General features: G+C 38.4%; 1 protein-coding gene across 2 annotated transcripts in view; it reads left to right on the forward strand.

Annotated features, from left to right (window-relative positions):
* The window catches only part of SUCLG2 (succinate-CoA ligase GDP-forming subunit beta), a 117,305-nt gene that overhangs the window by 45,797 nt on the left and 54,978 nt on the right, over nt 1-16,530 (forward strand). For both annotated transcript variants that reach the window (XM_063411458.1, XM_063411459.1), the window contains 4 exons: nt 7,875-7,974; nt 8,103-8,193; nt 14,116-14,268; nt 15,234-15,323. In XM_063411458.1, coding sequence (XP_063267528.1) covers nt 7,875-7,974; nt 8,103-8,193; nt 14,116-14,268; nt 15,234-15,323 — 434 coding nt within the window. The remainder of the gene's footprint in view (nt 1-7,874; nt 7,975-8,102; nt 8,194-14,115; nt 14,269-15,233; nt 15,324-16,530) is intronic.

Consider the following 16,530-nt stretch of genomic DNA (forward strand, 5'->3'; position numbering starts at 1 on the left):
CTCAGTTTTTATGTATTCTGCACTACATACAATTTTTTTTCAAAATCATCTCTGCAGTTCAATAATGGATAAAAGAATTAGAATCAGTCAGAGAAGGCTTTGTGTCTTTTGTGCCTTACATATAATCAGAAAGAATGAAATTTTGAACACATTCCAGGAAAGCAGGTGTGTGTATTGTTGCAGCAAGGGGCGAGAACAGTGTTTGTTCCTAATGGCTGCTTGACTTCAACACTGCAGATTGCACAAAGCCTGTTCCCTGAACTGTATTAAAACAAATTGTGTTATGGTATGCAGTCAAGAATTTAGGGCACAGTTGATCTGCCTGAGTTTGCTAACTTAAACATATATTTTACTGGGAGGATGGGGGGAGGTTTGCATGTTATTTTGGCAAGGAAAATTTGAAATCCTTGTAAGCTTTAAAAGGTAGAGATGCAAAGAAAACTGTCAGCATATTCATTTCTCTCTCTTTTTTTTTGTAGTTTAGGGAAATGGGAAGGATAGAGAGAAATGTCTTGATAAGAATCTGTTAAAACTGACAAATTTTTGAATGACGGTTTTAGAAATGAAGTCTGGAGATTTATTCATGCGTTTTATACTTACAAGGGAAGCAGGTTTACTGAAGCACATGATTTTAAATGCCCAGGTTTCTCAGTGCTTAACAGAGTATCCTGAGAACCTTCCATGGTGTTGTTGTCAGGTCATGGGGATTGTGACTACTGCAGAAGGAAAAGTCTTCTTTGCTTGCCTTTGCAGCCTCTTAAAGTGAAATCATCTGAAGAGGAGAAAAGTAATATTGGCTTGGACATAATATAAAGAATATTTTGAAGTCTAAAAGTAGCAAGAATAGAGCTGTTGGGTATAATGATGGAAGAATCCTGGATCCCTTTGCATGGATTTTTCTATTTTTGTTCAGTATTTACTATTTATGTGCTGCAGGATGCCAGGGTGGCTCTGCAGGTTCCAGAAATTGCCTTTCTCTGTTTTGGCCACAGAATGGATGTTGCTCTAGAGCTGGCAGAAAGAGCTTTTTCTCTCTTGTCAGGGAACTTCAGTGCTCTTCCACAAAAGGACAAACTTGTTCCTTTCCTGATTGAGTTTCAAACCACGTCTGCTGTCCAGTTTGTAAGCAAATGTGAAAATAGTAATTTTTCTAAGCCCTTTGTCTGTTACAGATGAAATTTATGTAAAAAATAATGAGAAGTTATGTTGAAAAAAGAACCTGTTAAAGGCTGAAAATATCAGAAATAAGATATCCCATGGAGTTTTAAACAAGCACATACAATGAACAGTTTTAATATGAGAACTGTTTCTTTTGGATCCTTGCCTTGATGTGCATATTTTTCCATACATTATAGTGGTGCTGCTGGATCTAGTGAGGCTTCGTTTGCTGTATAAGTGATTTATCAGGTTTAACTTAAATGTAGGATATGTGAATACTTGATTACTTTTACTCTGACAAGGTTTAAGACTGCAATATTGAGAATGAGCTTTAGCTTAGCTGATTTTATCTAGCCTTAAAATTTTTATCACCGGTGAAATGTGTAGTAATGGCTATGAAAGCAATTAATAATAGTAGTGACAGAATCAAGAGGCTGACTAATTTATCATTATAGATTTTAATGAGGCTTATAATCCAGCAATAAATATACAATATATTCAAAAGTATGGAATTATAAAAAGGATGATTTATTTAACTTTAATTCTAAACTAGTCTGCAAACCAAAGGTTCTAGAAAGTAGGCTTGTGAAAACTTAATTCTTTTTGGTGTTATGGAGCAGAAGGATGAAAATAACAAAGGAAGAGAGTTTAAATTAAAATCAAAGGAAGGGGGGAAAATCATTGTTTATCTTCATTCAGAAGGCCTCTAAGCACAACAATGGTTTTGTAGATGTGGGAGGTGCCTTGTGGACAGCTTCTTTTTCATCTCAATCTGCTCACTTGGCAGAGAGTGGGAACTGCCTTGGATGCTGCATCCCTGCAGTTCTCAGAGGATGGGCAGCAGTGGAAGTGGCAGAAATACTTGGGAAAAGCTGTCTCAGATTTCAGACCAAGCTGGTGTAAAGAGACTCAAATGTGAAAAGTTACTATAACAACTTCAAGATTCAGTGTTCAATGTGGAAACTAAGCTTTACTACAGTTTTTCTATTATTGTGTTATGGTTGTTATGGTCTTCCTTATTGCTTTTATTCTTCTCCCTGCTTTCCTTGCTGGAGTAATCTACAGAATCTCAGGACTGGACTGTTGCTGAAAGGTAGTAAGAACTTGACAGGATCTTGCCTGAGCAGTGTAAAATTGGCTGAAATTTGGAAATTAATTATAGCCCCTCCTGCCCAAAGGGAAGTTGGGAATTCAACCGGTAGGGGTGGCATTAAAAGAAGAAGCAACAGTAACAAAACAGGACAGATGAGACCTCCAAAAGTATGTTTGCCTATTTCTGGATCAGCTAGATATGAGTAGTAAAACCCCAAACCAATCCAAACCAGACCCTTTTAAAGGGGAACCCTTGGTTTTGGAGGAAAGGCTCTGAGCTGCAGAGATGCAGTTTGGGAGAGATTATTTGATAGATTAAGTGTCCTTACAGGACACTTGAGCATTTGTGGGTTTGCATCAACATATGAGAGCAAACAAGTAGGAATGGGAGGTAGGTTGTCTGGGGTTTATTGGTTTCTTTACAGTTCTTGTGTTATCCAAAATAAGGAATAGTTGCTGTCAGGAAATGTCTGTAGTGTTGCCTTATTCTCCTCAAATCTCATGTTATGAAAGCAAAACTATTAAGCAGAGTTGGGGGAAAACCCCTTGCTTTGGGAAAGGAATCACTGAATTTATTTGGGAGATAGAATTGGTCATCCAGTGAGATTCCCAGCCAGTCCTTCATGGAGAAGATGTGGATGAAAGCCTGGATGGTGAAAGCAAAGCTTGAAGTTGCACATATCCAAACAAACAAAGATGTGATTTGTGTCCCTTAGAGCACTTTTACCAGGTACATACATCTTTAGGTTGCCCTCTGCCTCTCTGTAGGGGTGGAGAGTTTGGAGCTGGTTGCAGATTCTTGTACCTCATCTGGCTTTTTTGGGATTCAGGGAGGAGGAAGTGCTCCACGAGTTCTGCTCATCAAGCACAACTTAATTATTTTACCTAGAGAAAGGTGACCAGCAAAGTTCCTGAAACCAGTGACTCTGCCTGGCTGCAGTGGGCTTGATGCCTTGGGCAGGCTGACCTGAAACAGAGACTGGACAGAGCTAGAGAATAAAGCAGATATTTATTGGAAGGCTTTTAGGGTTCTCCTTGGGCAGGACAAGAGCCTGGCCAGGGCTCCACCCAAGGTGGACCCAAAATGGTCCCAAAATGGACAAACGGTCACGAGGCCTCTCTGATAAGGTTTGGTCCATTTGCATATTGGGTTTAATTGTCCAATTCCAGCTCCAGGCTGGGAGGTCCCATCCTTCTTGTTCCTCCCTGCAGCCACCCCTGTTTGTGCCTTGGGGCTGAAAGTTGTCCTTGGTGTGCAGCAGGAGAAGGATTTGTTTTGTGTCCCTGCTGTGTGCAGAGCTGAGTGACCCTGAGTGTGAGCTCAGAGCTGCCCCCCTGGGCAGCACAGAGTCTGAAATACATGAAAGATGAAATTTAAGTCATCAGACTGGGGTCCTCCTGCACATCCTGGCATCCCAGCTGCCTTCATGGACACGGCTCCTGGGTGTTTGTATACTCAGTGTGTGGTCAGAGAGGAGACAGGCCTTCTGTAAAACCTGGGTTTGGCATGTCCTGACTTTGTTTTCATTGTGCAGCTCCTGTGGCAGTGGGTTGCTCTCATCTGCTTTGCAACGTGAGCTCAGCTCATTCCCAGAGAGGTCAGGGCACGTTCCAGGGACGCTTTGCTGCTGCTGCGGTTCTTACATTGGAGTCAGAGGTTTGCACTGAACCCTTCTGTGCTGAGCTGCCTTCCAGGGGTAAAAACCCCCTGATGTAATAGTGGAATGGTGTTTGTAAAGGAGGTGCAGACAGTAATTCATTTACACGGAGCCCCTGCAGATAGAGAAGCCAGACCACTGAAAGTCGCATGGTGAGAGAGAGATTTGATTAGGAATTCATGTGAGACCTCCTCCCTTTGTCCCAAGCTCTAATTTCTGTAGTGTGGGAGGACTTGTCAAAGCAGTCCTGAGTTCTTTCTGGTAGAAAACCTTTTGTTCATAAACAGGGGAGCGTGTGAGACCTGTTCCCGTGCAGGCGTACATCGTGTGTTCTTTACAGCAGTTTATTTTTGACAAGCTACAGCACATTTTATATGTAATTGTTAACATGCCTAATTTGCAGCCACACAGTCGTATCAATAATAGTGGGAAGTTGTTCACAGGTAATAAATTAGCATAGCATATAACCAGCAGAACTCTGTATATTGTTCCACGATCAAGAATTCAGTAGTTAAATATACACAGCAGTGGGCTGAGAACAAGCTGTTCATTTTTGCTGCAAGCAGTACCAGTGGACCAGAGTAATCATAGCTCCCAAAAGCAGGACTGATTTTATTGATTTTAAATAGGCTTTCATTATAGCACTGAGCTTATTCCAATTGCAAGGAGTATCACTGCTGTTTGTATGCACAGTGCTGACTGAGGAAAGGAGAGGTTTTGTTGGATGCAATGTAGAGGCTGTTTGACCCTCAGTGTTCTATTCTGCCCTGCTGAAACATCTGAATTTATTACAGAAAAATAAGTACTTAAGGCTTTTTTCCTGTGGTTAGAGTAAAGTTTATTGGAAACACAGAGCCAGACACAGTTCTGAAATTTTGAATTATAAGGGGTAAAGGTCTTGCTTATTTATTGGCATCTGACTTAGGGACCAGCTGTGTTTTGGTTCCATTTTTTAAAAACGATTCTTTAGAAATCATGGAATCACTCTGCTTGGAAATGATCACTAAGATCACCAAGTCCAGCCTTTTAACCTCATACTGCCAGGTCCAGCACTTAAACCGCTCCAACACCACACCTGCACCTCTCTCTTTTTCCATAGATTAATGTAAAAAAAGGCAAATACACGAGCTGCTCAGTCTGAGATATTAATGTATTCAGGTTATAATTAGTTAAGAACACATGCTGTTACCAGCCATGCGTCATTATTCTGCATGGAGCAGTTTGCAGCTATTTGTTGCTAAATTAGTGACACTTAAAAGCTGTCGGGTTTTTGTATTGTTTCTAATGATAAAGAAAATTATAAATCTGTGACTAAAAATCCACATATGTGCACTTAAGAAGCAGGCTGGTTTGTTATTTGGTTTTCTTTGGAGTTTTTTGTGGGGTTTTTTGTGCTTTAATTTACACAAGACTGGTTAGTCAGTGGCCATGCACAGAAGGTGGTTGAAGCCTTAATGGTGTTGAAAATGTTGTACTGTACTTTGTGGTGGTGTAAAGGCATGTTGTTTGTGAAAGGTTTTCTTCAATTCTTTTATGTGTAACTACACAATCCTGCTTAGACATTTTTCCAGTGTTGCTAGAACAGTTTGGAACAGTATTAATAAAAATTAGTTACACCATTCTGGTTTTAATGACTTACTTCAGGTACTTTTTTTATGTTCTTTTTCTTTAAACCCACAGGTGAAGGTGAATTACTTCAAATATTCTAGCTAATCCCACTTTTTTGTTTTGGCACACTCTTCCATAACACAACTTGGGAATTCAGGCAGAAACAAACAAAAACTTTGTGTGAGCATTTCTAGAAATCAACTCTTTAAATAAGATGGTGACATTAAGTAGTGAATCCACTTGGTAGGTACTGAATGATCAAACCTAGTTACTGTAAAATGAGATCTGGATGGTTTATTCCATTTTACAGACTTTGGGCAAATAATTAAGGAATTAAATTGCTTCCTGTTTGTTTCCTGCAGGGCATGAAGAACCTGCTGTACTGTGCTCTGCTGAGCTGCTGCATTGATTAGTTCTTCAGGTCTTATCTTTATGTGGCTGTGCTCACTTTCATGTCTGTTTGTTTATGGGTTTGATAGTTGTTCTTCTGAAGTTACTCCATTGCCTTGATAGTCCCCTGGTGGATTATAAAAATGTACACATTAATTCCTTTCTCTGACTTCATCTGGTGGAGCCCAGTGTAGATAATTGGTGCTCATGGAACGTGGTGGTTGGGAATGAGGGTGATGATCACTCCCAGAACTGATACCACCCATCACTGACAACCAAAGCTCACATTGTCGGGATGGCTGGAAGCTAAAATTGATTTAATTAAATGCTTACAGCACCTATTAACAATGCCGTATTAGATTCTTTGTCACAGCAGCTACTGTGATCTTTAGAGTTTGCTTCTGCAGGTTGAAAAGTGATTTATAGTTTTAATTCATCCTAATTTGTGTGCTTAGGAAACATTTGATATGAAACTTTTTGTTGCATTTAAATTTCCCTGTTATCTGCCCTGCAGTGGTATGAGTAATAGGGAGCCCAGAACATGAATGTATTGGGATGCATGAAATATTTTCAAGGAGAATGCTTCTAAGGTTCAGAGTGATATATGTCAAATGTTACTGAATGGATAAACATATGGAGAGTTTTTAGCCTCGAGAAGCTTGGAAATTAAGCATTTCTTAGTACAATATCTGTGTTAAAAAATAATAATAATAGAAATAGTAATAGTAACTACTATTACTACTGTTGTGTTAAAGTGCAATACCTGTGTTAAATAGAATATTTGTTTTGTAATATTTATTCTATTCTAGGGTTCAACTTTTCTTTGTGGCTGCTGAAATTTATTTTACAGGCACTTTGAAATTATGTTGTGTCAGAGCTTGCCTGCACCAAAAATTGCTGCACCTCTAAACTGATATTTAATTATCTTTAAAATGTTTTTACAGCCTAGAAAGCCTGTGTGTGTTTGAATGAAAGTATCTGTGTCCTCTCTACCAAGTAAACAGTAAAATTGTCAATTTAACAACAAATTCTCATGTTTTATTGACACTTAGATAAAATATTGTCCGAGGTGTGACCTAATCCAAACACTGACATCAGAGATTTCCACAGACTGCAGGAGAGGGTAACAAGAGCCTTTTCTGGGCGCACTTGATGATCTGTTCACATTAGGATCTCAGACTTTGCAGAGCACCCAGCACTATTATGATAAATGTGCAAAGTGACAGTAGTTGGTGTTAATAAACACCTTAAAGGCACCTGAGAGGTGTCCATGGCTCAGGAAGTTGCTGTGATCCAGAGCTGCAGAAATGATGAGTGATGGTTTGGTTTTTCTTTCCCTTTTTTCCCTCTGTTTGACTCTGTAAGGATGTCAGGATTGCTTTTGTTTGGAATGTAGGACATGGTGCAATTGCTGTTGTCACTGTCTTGCTGCCCTTTGGTGTCACTAAGAGATTGTTACACTCAAATTCCGAAGACCCAAGTGATGCCTCCCAGACAGATGAAATGTTTTCACAGCTCCTGCCCTCTGGAGACAGGGATTTCTTCAGGAACCACATCCATGCATTTCCTTCCATGTGCTCAGAGCAAGGAACAGAATTCATTTCCCTTGATGAGCATTGTTTTGTTGTGCATTCAAGACAAAATATGATCTGATTTATGTCTAAAACCTGTGTCAGTGTGTCAGCCACAGATCTGGGCTGGTTGTGTGGTCTGTTGTGCATTAACAGCATGGTTCTGATCTCTGCAATGACTTATTTGTCATTTTAATAAGCTGTGTAACCCTTTAACAATTCTTTTTTGGCAAGGTTGCTTTATAGAAATGATGAATTTACTCTTGTTTTATTGCTCACTAGTTATGAACAATTTCTTGTTGTTTTAAGAATCCAGTCTGGAAATGCTTTTTGATCTCATACTAACAAACTCAACAATTGACAAACCACAGAATTGCAATGTGTTTTTCTTTTACAGAGGCAAAGGAAATTGTTCTGAAGGCACAGATTCTGGCTGGAGGGAGAGGGAAAGGGATTTTCAACAGTGGGTTGAAAGGAGGAGTTCATCTAACTAAGGAGTAAGTACTTTCAATTGAAAACAACATAAATAAATTGCTCCTTGTATAATATTTAGGCTGTTTACCACAGCTATGGCCTGTTTCTTTTAATATTTTTCAGTAAACTAACATTTTTCCTTTGTTTGTAGCCCTAAGACTGTTGAACAGCTTGCTAAACAGATGATTGGGTACAATCTGTCAACCAAGCAAACTCCAAAGGATGGTGTGACAGTTAAAAAGGTAAGATTCTAGCCTCTTAAAAGTTGAAAACTATGTTCAGCTGCAATTTTGCATTAATAAGCTGGGATGTACAACATAGATTTTTTTCAATCTTCCTCCAATTCCTGATTGATTACATCTAATCGATTAAAAAAAAAAAGAGAAAATGTTACTTCTTCAGTTTGTGTATATATTTTGTTCATCAATTTTGGCATACCCACTGATGGAAAATAAATTGATTTCTGCAATATATACTGAAAGGAATCCTTTGTCAGAGGCCCATCTTTGATCAAACACATACTAAATGGTGATAAAACTGCATTATAGCATTAGCTGTACACGCTTATTGACATTCTGTTTACAGAAACAGTAGATACATGGTTCCCTTTGGTAATAATATTATCTGTATTTCAGTCACCCTGAGGTCTGGGCAAGTCTTGAGAGAGTGACAGATGAATCACAGAATGGTTTGAGTTGAAAAGGGTTTTTAAAATTCCTTCAGTCCAATGCCCTGCAATGATCAGGGGCATCTTCAACCAGATCAGGCTGTTCAGAGCCCCATCCAACCTGGCCTGGAAGGTTTCCAGGGATGGGGCATCCACCACTGCCACTCTGCCAGTGCCTCACCACCCTCACTGTAAAAAAATCCTTTCTTATATGTAGTTAAAATCTGTCTTCTTTAGTTCAGAATGTTTATCCTCATCTTTATTGTAGGCCTCCTTTAAGTATTGAAAGGTTTGCATGAGATTTTTTTCCCATTTGAAAAGAAGTGTCTGAACAGCAGGTTCTTTCTACTTTTTGCAGATAGAGACTAAAATGTGTTCATGGTAGTGGTTGAGGTACCAAATGAACCATTTTCCAATGATGGTGCTTTCTGCAAGGCACCAAGATTCACTTCAGCAGAAATTATTTGCTCTGTGCTGGCCTAAATAAGAGAAGCAAAGATTCAGCAAGGTTCTCCTTCAAATTAATAAAATTCTGTGAGTAAGGAAATCCTGGCAATTGCCTATCTGCTGTATCTGTTTTTATCTCTTGCTTTGTTTGACTGAGCAAGAATCCTCATCCAGGTGAGTAGTCAAGAGCCACACTGCATCTGTGCCAGGAAATAATTTGGCATGAGCTGGAGGAGCTGCAGTTCACATTTAATATCCTGTGAACAGCTTGGTGCATTAGCATAGAAGGGGAAGGAACACCTGTCTGGAAAGATCCTGTCTAATGAAGGCTGGGGAAGGTGTGCAGGCAGGGCTTCTCTTGGGGAGCAGGGAGAGCAGGGTTGTTCTTAAAAAGAAAAACTATATATTAAAATAAGAGATTCAGTATCACCATTAAGGCATGTCTGATGGAGATCCTGTTAATGCTAAGGATATAAGAAAGGCTATGCCTTTTCCATACTAAGACACTGTGCTTGGGAAAATTAGTATTTCTTTTATAAGTTCTTTGTTTTTATTCTTTTGCCCTAGTTGGTCTGCTTTGGATACATCCATACAGAAATTCTACTCTTTTGTCAGAGTGCAATCCTGTTCATCATTGACAGAGTCAGTTCTGAAAAAAAACCTACTAATTTTCTTTGCAATTAATGGAAATGGAAGAAGGATATGGATACTGGGGGGGTTTTGACATAGATAATTTGAAGGATTTATATTAGGATGACTTTTGTTCCATGCAGCTGTAGAATATTTAACTTGTGGTTCCTTTCTCCCCCTCCACATGAACAGTGGGCAGGACTAAGCAGCTGGGGCAGAGGTGAAGTTTAAGGTGAAGTTTGCACTACTGAACTTCAGATATTGATTTTGGTGGTACAGGATTGTGTAGATTGAGAGTCAGTTTGTTTTTCCTTTGCTATAGAGTTCCAGGGAAACTGGTATTTAATGTTGATGCATGATAAACCAGTGTGATGTTTTTCACTGGAGAAGCTGATCATCAGCTGTCATAGAGTTTCATTCTGATGATAGAGTTGGCTTGTTAGCTAGTATTTTATATTTTTTGGTATTGAGTTCTTGATTCTTAGTAATTAATGGTAAGAGCATACACCCTGCTTTAAATTAATTCATTTTGTAGCAGTTTCCCCAACGTTATGCTTATTAGAAAGTGAAGAAATGTTTAAAATTATGCACTAGTTCATCAAAAAACTATTTCCCAGCAAAATTAAGTCTTTTTTAGAAGAATTTCTCATTTACTAAGTTAGTTTATATTGGAATCTTTGAGTTAGAGGAGCTGAGGAGCTCAGGTTTGTAGTGTCAGGACTACAAAATCAAATAGTGACATTTTAATCAAGGGGCAAACTACAGTAATATTATTAAACATATAAATTTAGCTATGTCTGAGATATCATTTAATGCAGTGGGAGCTGAATGCACTGAAAATGCCAGGCAGACTCTCTGGGGCAGTGGGGAAGATGAGAACAAATCACTGGCATTTTTATTTTCTATTTCAAGGCACGTGCTTTCTCTCTGCATGTATGGAAGAATTTGTGTTCTACATGTACTTAAGAAAAATTGCATTTCAAGAAGAAAAGAAAAAGCATGTTTTTAGGATTTGTGCTTTTTAAACTTTTCAGTGTTCTGGAAAGTCTGAGTGGTTTAAAATTCTCCTATGTTTTAAAAAAATAAAGTAACAAGCATTTCTCAGATGGAAAAGAATTGTTCTGTTACTTTTTCTGGGGCAATCAATGAGCTAGTGTTAAGTCAGGGAGTGAATGTCACGTACCTTTTACATGTATTTGTAAGGAAGGTAGAAAAGGTAGAAATTTTCTACAATTAGAATAATTATGAAACAGAAAATGGTGGTTTCAGCTTTCTTTCTCAGCTTGTGCACCTGCTACAGAATTTAAAGTGTGTTTGTGCCTCTTCAGATTGATGTTTCTCAAATTAATAGCAATCTCTGCACTTCCCTCCTAACTTGGAACCTGTTTTGTGAGTTTACATAAAATCCTCTTATGGCAGTTTGGGATTTGGAAAGCCTGGCTGTCTGTGGTGACACTCTTCTCTTATCATGACAACCTGAGAATGCACTACCTGAGTTTTCTCTCCAAGCAACAACAGAAAGAACATTTTGCATATTTGATTCTGTTTAAAAAAAGCTGTTACAGTTACCCTCATGACATTCAATGCGTGACTTAAACTTTTAGGTAACAATTTGTTACAGAGAAGGGAAGCTTGAAGTTGTCAGAAAGTTTTAATGAAAACTGATTGTTCCCCAGGACATTTTAAATATAAATATGATATGGTAAACAGATAATGAGGTGTCATATTCTTTATCAAAAGCAAAACAGACGAAATGTGAGAAGAGTCAACAGTCTGTAGATTCAATTTCATTATTCTTAACTGTTCATCAGTGTGTTTGCTTTAATTCTGTCGTGTGAGTGATAAGTAGACTCAAATGATATTTAAAGACCTGGAACACAAATTTCCCTGGCTTTGCTCTGCATCAAGCAGGGAAGATGGTGAAGGAAAGTTATTTTGCTGGGAGAAATTAGAGATATTTCACAATCTGACAGTTTTTGCTCTAAGGTTGCCTACTCAGAATCTCAGTAGTTTTGTGAATTAAGACAGAGAAGTATCTGATGATGCTGACATTGTTAATTAGCAACAGTGAGGACAATCACTCTGGTTGGAAGTCACAGTTGAAAATACCTGATTTAATAATGTTAGTTCCACCTGCTGTGCCTGCAAATGTATTCCTCAAAGCTTGTGGAGTGTATTCCCATCCTAAGCCTGGCCCTGACCTGGGCTCTGTGGGAACTGAACAGCTCTGACATGATCCAGTAGGACCAGTTGGTTTTATCTGACTTATGTCTAAAGCAACGACTCGCATTTTTCAGATACATTGATGCAGGATATGTAAGAAGGTGAAAACATGGATGCAGGTAAAAATAGTAGCAAATCAAAGATGCTTTCCCTACCCTTGCTTGTTAATTTGACAAATCTTGGCAGGTGGCCAAGCTATGTCTCTGAAGTTGTCTTTTAGCATCCCTCTGTAGTAGAGTGAAATAGGCAGATGCTTTTAAGTAGTACAGTAGTTTTCTGCATTCTTAGTTCTCTCCTTCACCCTGGCTTTCTTTACTTTCCTTTTGAACAGGCTCTTATTTGAACTATTCCTTTACATCCCCCTATGTTGTGTGAATAAAGTGAGGCAAAAGTAGAAGGAAACAAAATTACTATGAAGCAGATTTCTTCCAAGTCAAAAATACCATGAAGGAATTTCATCTTTCCTTCAATTCTGAGCACTGATGGCTTTATTTCATTCCTTGTTTCTTACATTTTTGTTTTCCTCTTCTCTAATGCCTATTGCCTGGCAGGAAGTCCTCACATTCTTTCTTATGTGCTGTGGAACAGACTGTCAAAAATGCGACTTGGGTGACAGTATAGTGCATCTTTCTTGTTTATAGTCCTTGAACTATGAAAACCCAAGGAATACTCATTTGATGGAGCACTTTGTGCCAGGTAGGCAGAGTTTTAAGGCTGCAGGTATAAAAATGCCTCTTGGATCTGCTGACTGAGAGAATGAATTTCTCCTGGTGGTATATTCAGTGATGATCATTGTCTACAGTAATGGTTCAAAACTGCCACTTCATGAACAGAAAGATGTGTTAGAAAGACGTTGCCACTTAATCCTTCTTAATTATATTAATATTTGGGAATTGATTTTCCTGATTTCTACCACTTCCACTGAAAGATGGGAAATAGTATCTCTCTTAAGGAAGACTGTAATGCTCATTAAATTGCAGAGGTGGCTGCTTCACTTTCAGACTGAAAAGCAAGACTGAAGTGCAGAGCAGAACTACACTCTCTGCAGCTTTGATTATGGCATCTGTTTTGATCACAGGCAACAATTATTAATGATCCCATGCAGATTTTTTCCTAAAATGAAGAATACTTTGGGAAATTTAGTATTCTTGTAGCAAAATGGTTTTGTGAGTCTTTTCCAAGTGTAAAACTACTCAGTCTCTGAAATTGCTAGGATAGCTATTGTTAAACTATTGCAAAAACAGACAGTTCAGGTGAGGAGGGAGGTATAGTTGTCATACTAAAATGGAAAGGACCCAGTCTTGTTTTTGAGAGGAGGGAAAAAAAATTGTTGCAAAGATTTTATATGGGCCAATTTCCATCACTTTTAATGTGGTGCTTGTAGATTCCAAGGATTTGAATCATCTTTCTGTTTTGTGCTGTGGTGTCTGTCAGATACTGGTACAAAATGGCTCTGTAGCTTATAGGAATAAATTGGAAATAGTAGCTCTTTGGAAAAATAAATATCTGTGTTTCTAGGTTGTGTCAGGGTCTGAAGGACACACACTTACTTGACTCTCTAAACTGAAAGGAAAAAGCTGGATGGCAGAATTACCTGTAAACCTGTAAACCCATTTTCTTCGGGTTTTTTTCTTAAGAAATTTTTCTTAGGAAATCCTTTGGCAGGGCAGGAGTTCACTGCAGAGATTACAAGGGTTGGGTGGCCTTTGGTCAGAATAAGGGAGAGAACTTTAGCCTGAGGATTTGCTGGTGAGGAGCAGCACTGCTGGAGAGAGGCATCCAAAAGCCAACGTGCCAGTCCTTGCATCTGTGTGATCTGCACACTGAGTCCTTTGTGATTTAAATCCTTCTGGGGACAAGAATTCTTGATAATTATCCCAAATTATTGGGATAAAAAGCTAATGTCTGCAGTATGGACACAGCAGCAGCTCTTGGAAAAGCCCCAGCACTGAGATGCTCCTGGTTGGCAGTGCTGGCTGCATGCCCCAGTGAGAGCAGCAGCATTAGAGGAGTTTCTTACTTTAGCAGAGAGCATTTCTTGGGAAAAAGGTCCCAGGGTTGTAGTACTGTAGTAAAAATTGTGAAACCAATGTTTCTTTTCAGGATAGCAAGTATCAAGCTGCAGCATTTTAAGGCAAAGCAGAAATACCAGTCAGAACCACTGATATTTTCTTTTCTTCCCTCTATCCATTTTTAGGTGATGGTTGCAGAAGCACTGGATATTTCCAGGGAAACATACTTTGCAATTCTGATGGACAGAGCCTGCAATGGACCTGTCATGGTTGGCAGTCCACAGGGTGGTGTGGACATTGAAGAAGTTGCAGTAACTAGCCCAGAACTTATCTTTAAGGTATTGAAATAGTGTTTTACAATAGTGATTTTCCATGTCAGTTATCCAAAAGAATATTTTTCCCCTTTTCTCCTCCCATTTTTCCTTCTTCTGTGTAAAAAGGAGACAGAAAGAACCGTAAAAATTGTGTTTCATCAAATACAGGATCATACCTGTCATCCAGGAAATGAAGCATATTTAACATCTGATTTTACTGGAATTTTTCAATTACAAAAAGATCTTAAATCTGGCTGTTATGTGATATGTTAAACTTCACATCTGAAACGTTTTGTGATTGAGTTTCACTTTCAGGAAGGTACACAGATTTTCACAAGTGGGTTGATGCCAACGTACTTATTGTTTTTATGGCTGTTTTTTCTCTAATTGACAGGTTCTTAATTATTTTTTGTACCTGCAAGACTTTTGCATCTGAAATAAAACTGTTGTTATTAACTTTACTTTCTTAAGGATGACTAGACCAAAGAAGTTTTTAAGTTACTATGGCAAGATAATGAGTAGACAAGCTATTCAGCTAAGAAAATAATTGATACAATCAAGTATAATTATTCAAAAAATTGTAATAATATTTAATGCGCATTTAAAAATTATATAAACTTCACAGTGTCACTGGGCAGTGACACTCACTGCCTTGAAAATATTCCAGAATATGTCATAAAAATTAACAGACTAAATATTCGTCAATGCCATCTGTACAGTAATTAAAAGTGAAAACTGGTGTCACATTGTCTTGTCAGCGTGCCACCCTGAAGAATTACATATTTTTTGGAAGGACTATTTCATAGTCAGTGTGGTAATTATAACATCCCCCATAGGCACCTGCTAGAGCCTCAGTCTCGGGGAGCCTTGGCAAACAGCCAGGCTTTAATTACTAATTTGCACATGTATACTAAGTGTTTTCCTTTTGAAGTGATAAACCTCCATTCAGACGGAATATTTAGTTATATTTACACATGTTACTGTTGCAGGAGGAAATAGATATTTTTGAAGGTGTAAAGGATCGTCAGGCCTTGCAGATGGCAAAGAATTTGGGATTCCAAGGACCTTTGCAGCAGCAGGTAACTTCACTCCCTGGGCTTAGGCTGAAGACTTTTAGCCCAGCTCTGTTTTAAATGTTTTCCAATAGGTAGGAAAAGCCAAGTGTCCATTAAATCAGGATAATTTTTACTTTCTAAATACTAAATTGCACCTGTGTAATTGTCATTAGGCTTTAGCATTTTGAATAAATTCAAAATAGTTTATAGTTTTGCTAGGGACTCTCACTTTAAAACTATAAATCTTGAATCATTTTTATAAATGATTCAAAATTTATGATTTTAAAGTGAGAGTCCCGTCTCTGAAGCAGTTGATGGCAACATGTCATTCCATCATGTGGGATTCCTTTGCTTTCACTGGAATTCCACTGGAGCTCCATGAATGGCATGGGTAGAGCTGTTCTTGAAAATTAGCTCTTAATATAGGGAGAAACAAAAGTGTTTCTGGCTTTGTGATTGAAACCTTTTAAAATTTTTTTAATTCTTCAACACAAAAACAAAAGGCTGCCAGCATGTTGTACTTTCAGTATCTCTTTTCTATATGTATATATATTTTGAATATATCTATTTGCCTTTAAGCATAATTCTGGAGAGAAGAGAGCTCATTTTAGCTGGTCTGGGTTTTTTTTCTGTAGTATCAAACTGTCATTTTTGTAGAACTTCTTTATTTTTAATTCAGCAGTTTTAATTATTTTCTATCTTAACATGCAATTAACAAATGCATAATGATTAAGTTGATTAACACACATTTGAAGATTTAGCTGTATATCTAATGAGGAGGAATGATTATGTAGAACCTTTCAACCCTTGAAGAGTTCTGGTACTTAATAATTAACAGCAAATATGTATGGACTTTTAAACAACACATTTAAATAATGCTGCAGGAATGCATTTCTTCCCTCACGCTTTCAGCTAAAAGGAATTTACTGAAGCATAGGGACATGGTTTTTATCCAGACAAAGCCTGGTATTTACTTATACATTCTCTAGTTCTAGGCTGGGATTTTCTGCTTGAAGAGGCTCAGTTCTTACAGACCCTGAGAAAGAGAAGTATTGACATTAAGCTGCCTCATTCAGAGGTGCTGAAAGATGGAGCAGCCCTTAATAAAATGTAATTCTGATGTGTTCTGGTGCAATTGCAGCACAGGGCTTTGGCAGCAGCAGCTTTTGGGGTGGCCCAGAGCCAGTGTGGGGCTCCTGCCTCCCCAGGATCGCTGCTCACAGCCTCACCC

The sequence above is a fragment of the Prinia subflava genome, chromosome 14 (genome assembly GCF_021018805.1).
Source record: "Prinia subflava isolate CZ2003 ecotype Zambia chromosome 14, Cam_Psub_1.2, whole genome shotgun sequence".
Classification (NCBI taxonomy): Eukaryota; Metazoa; Chordata; class Aves; order Passeriformes; family Cisticolidae; genus Prinia; species Prinia subflava.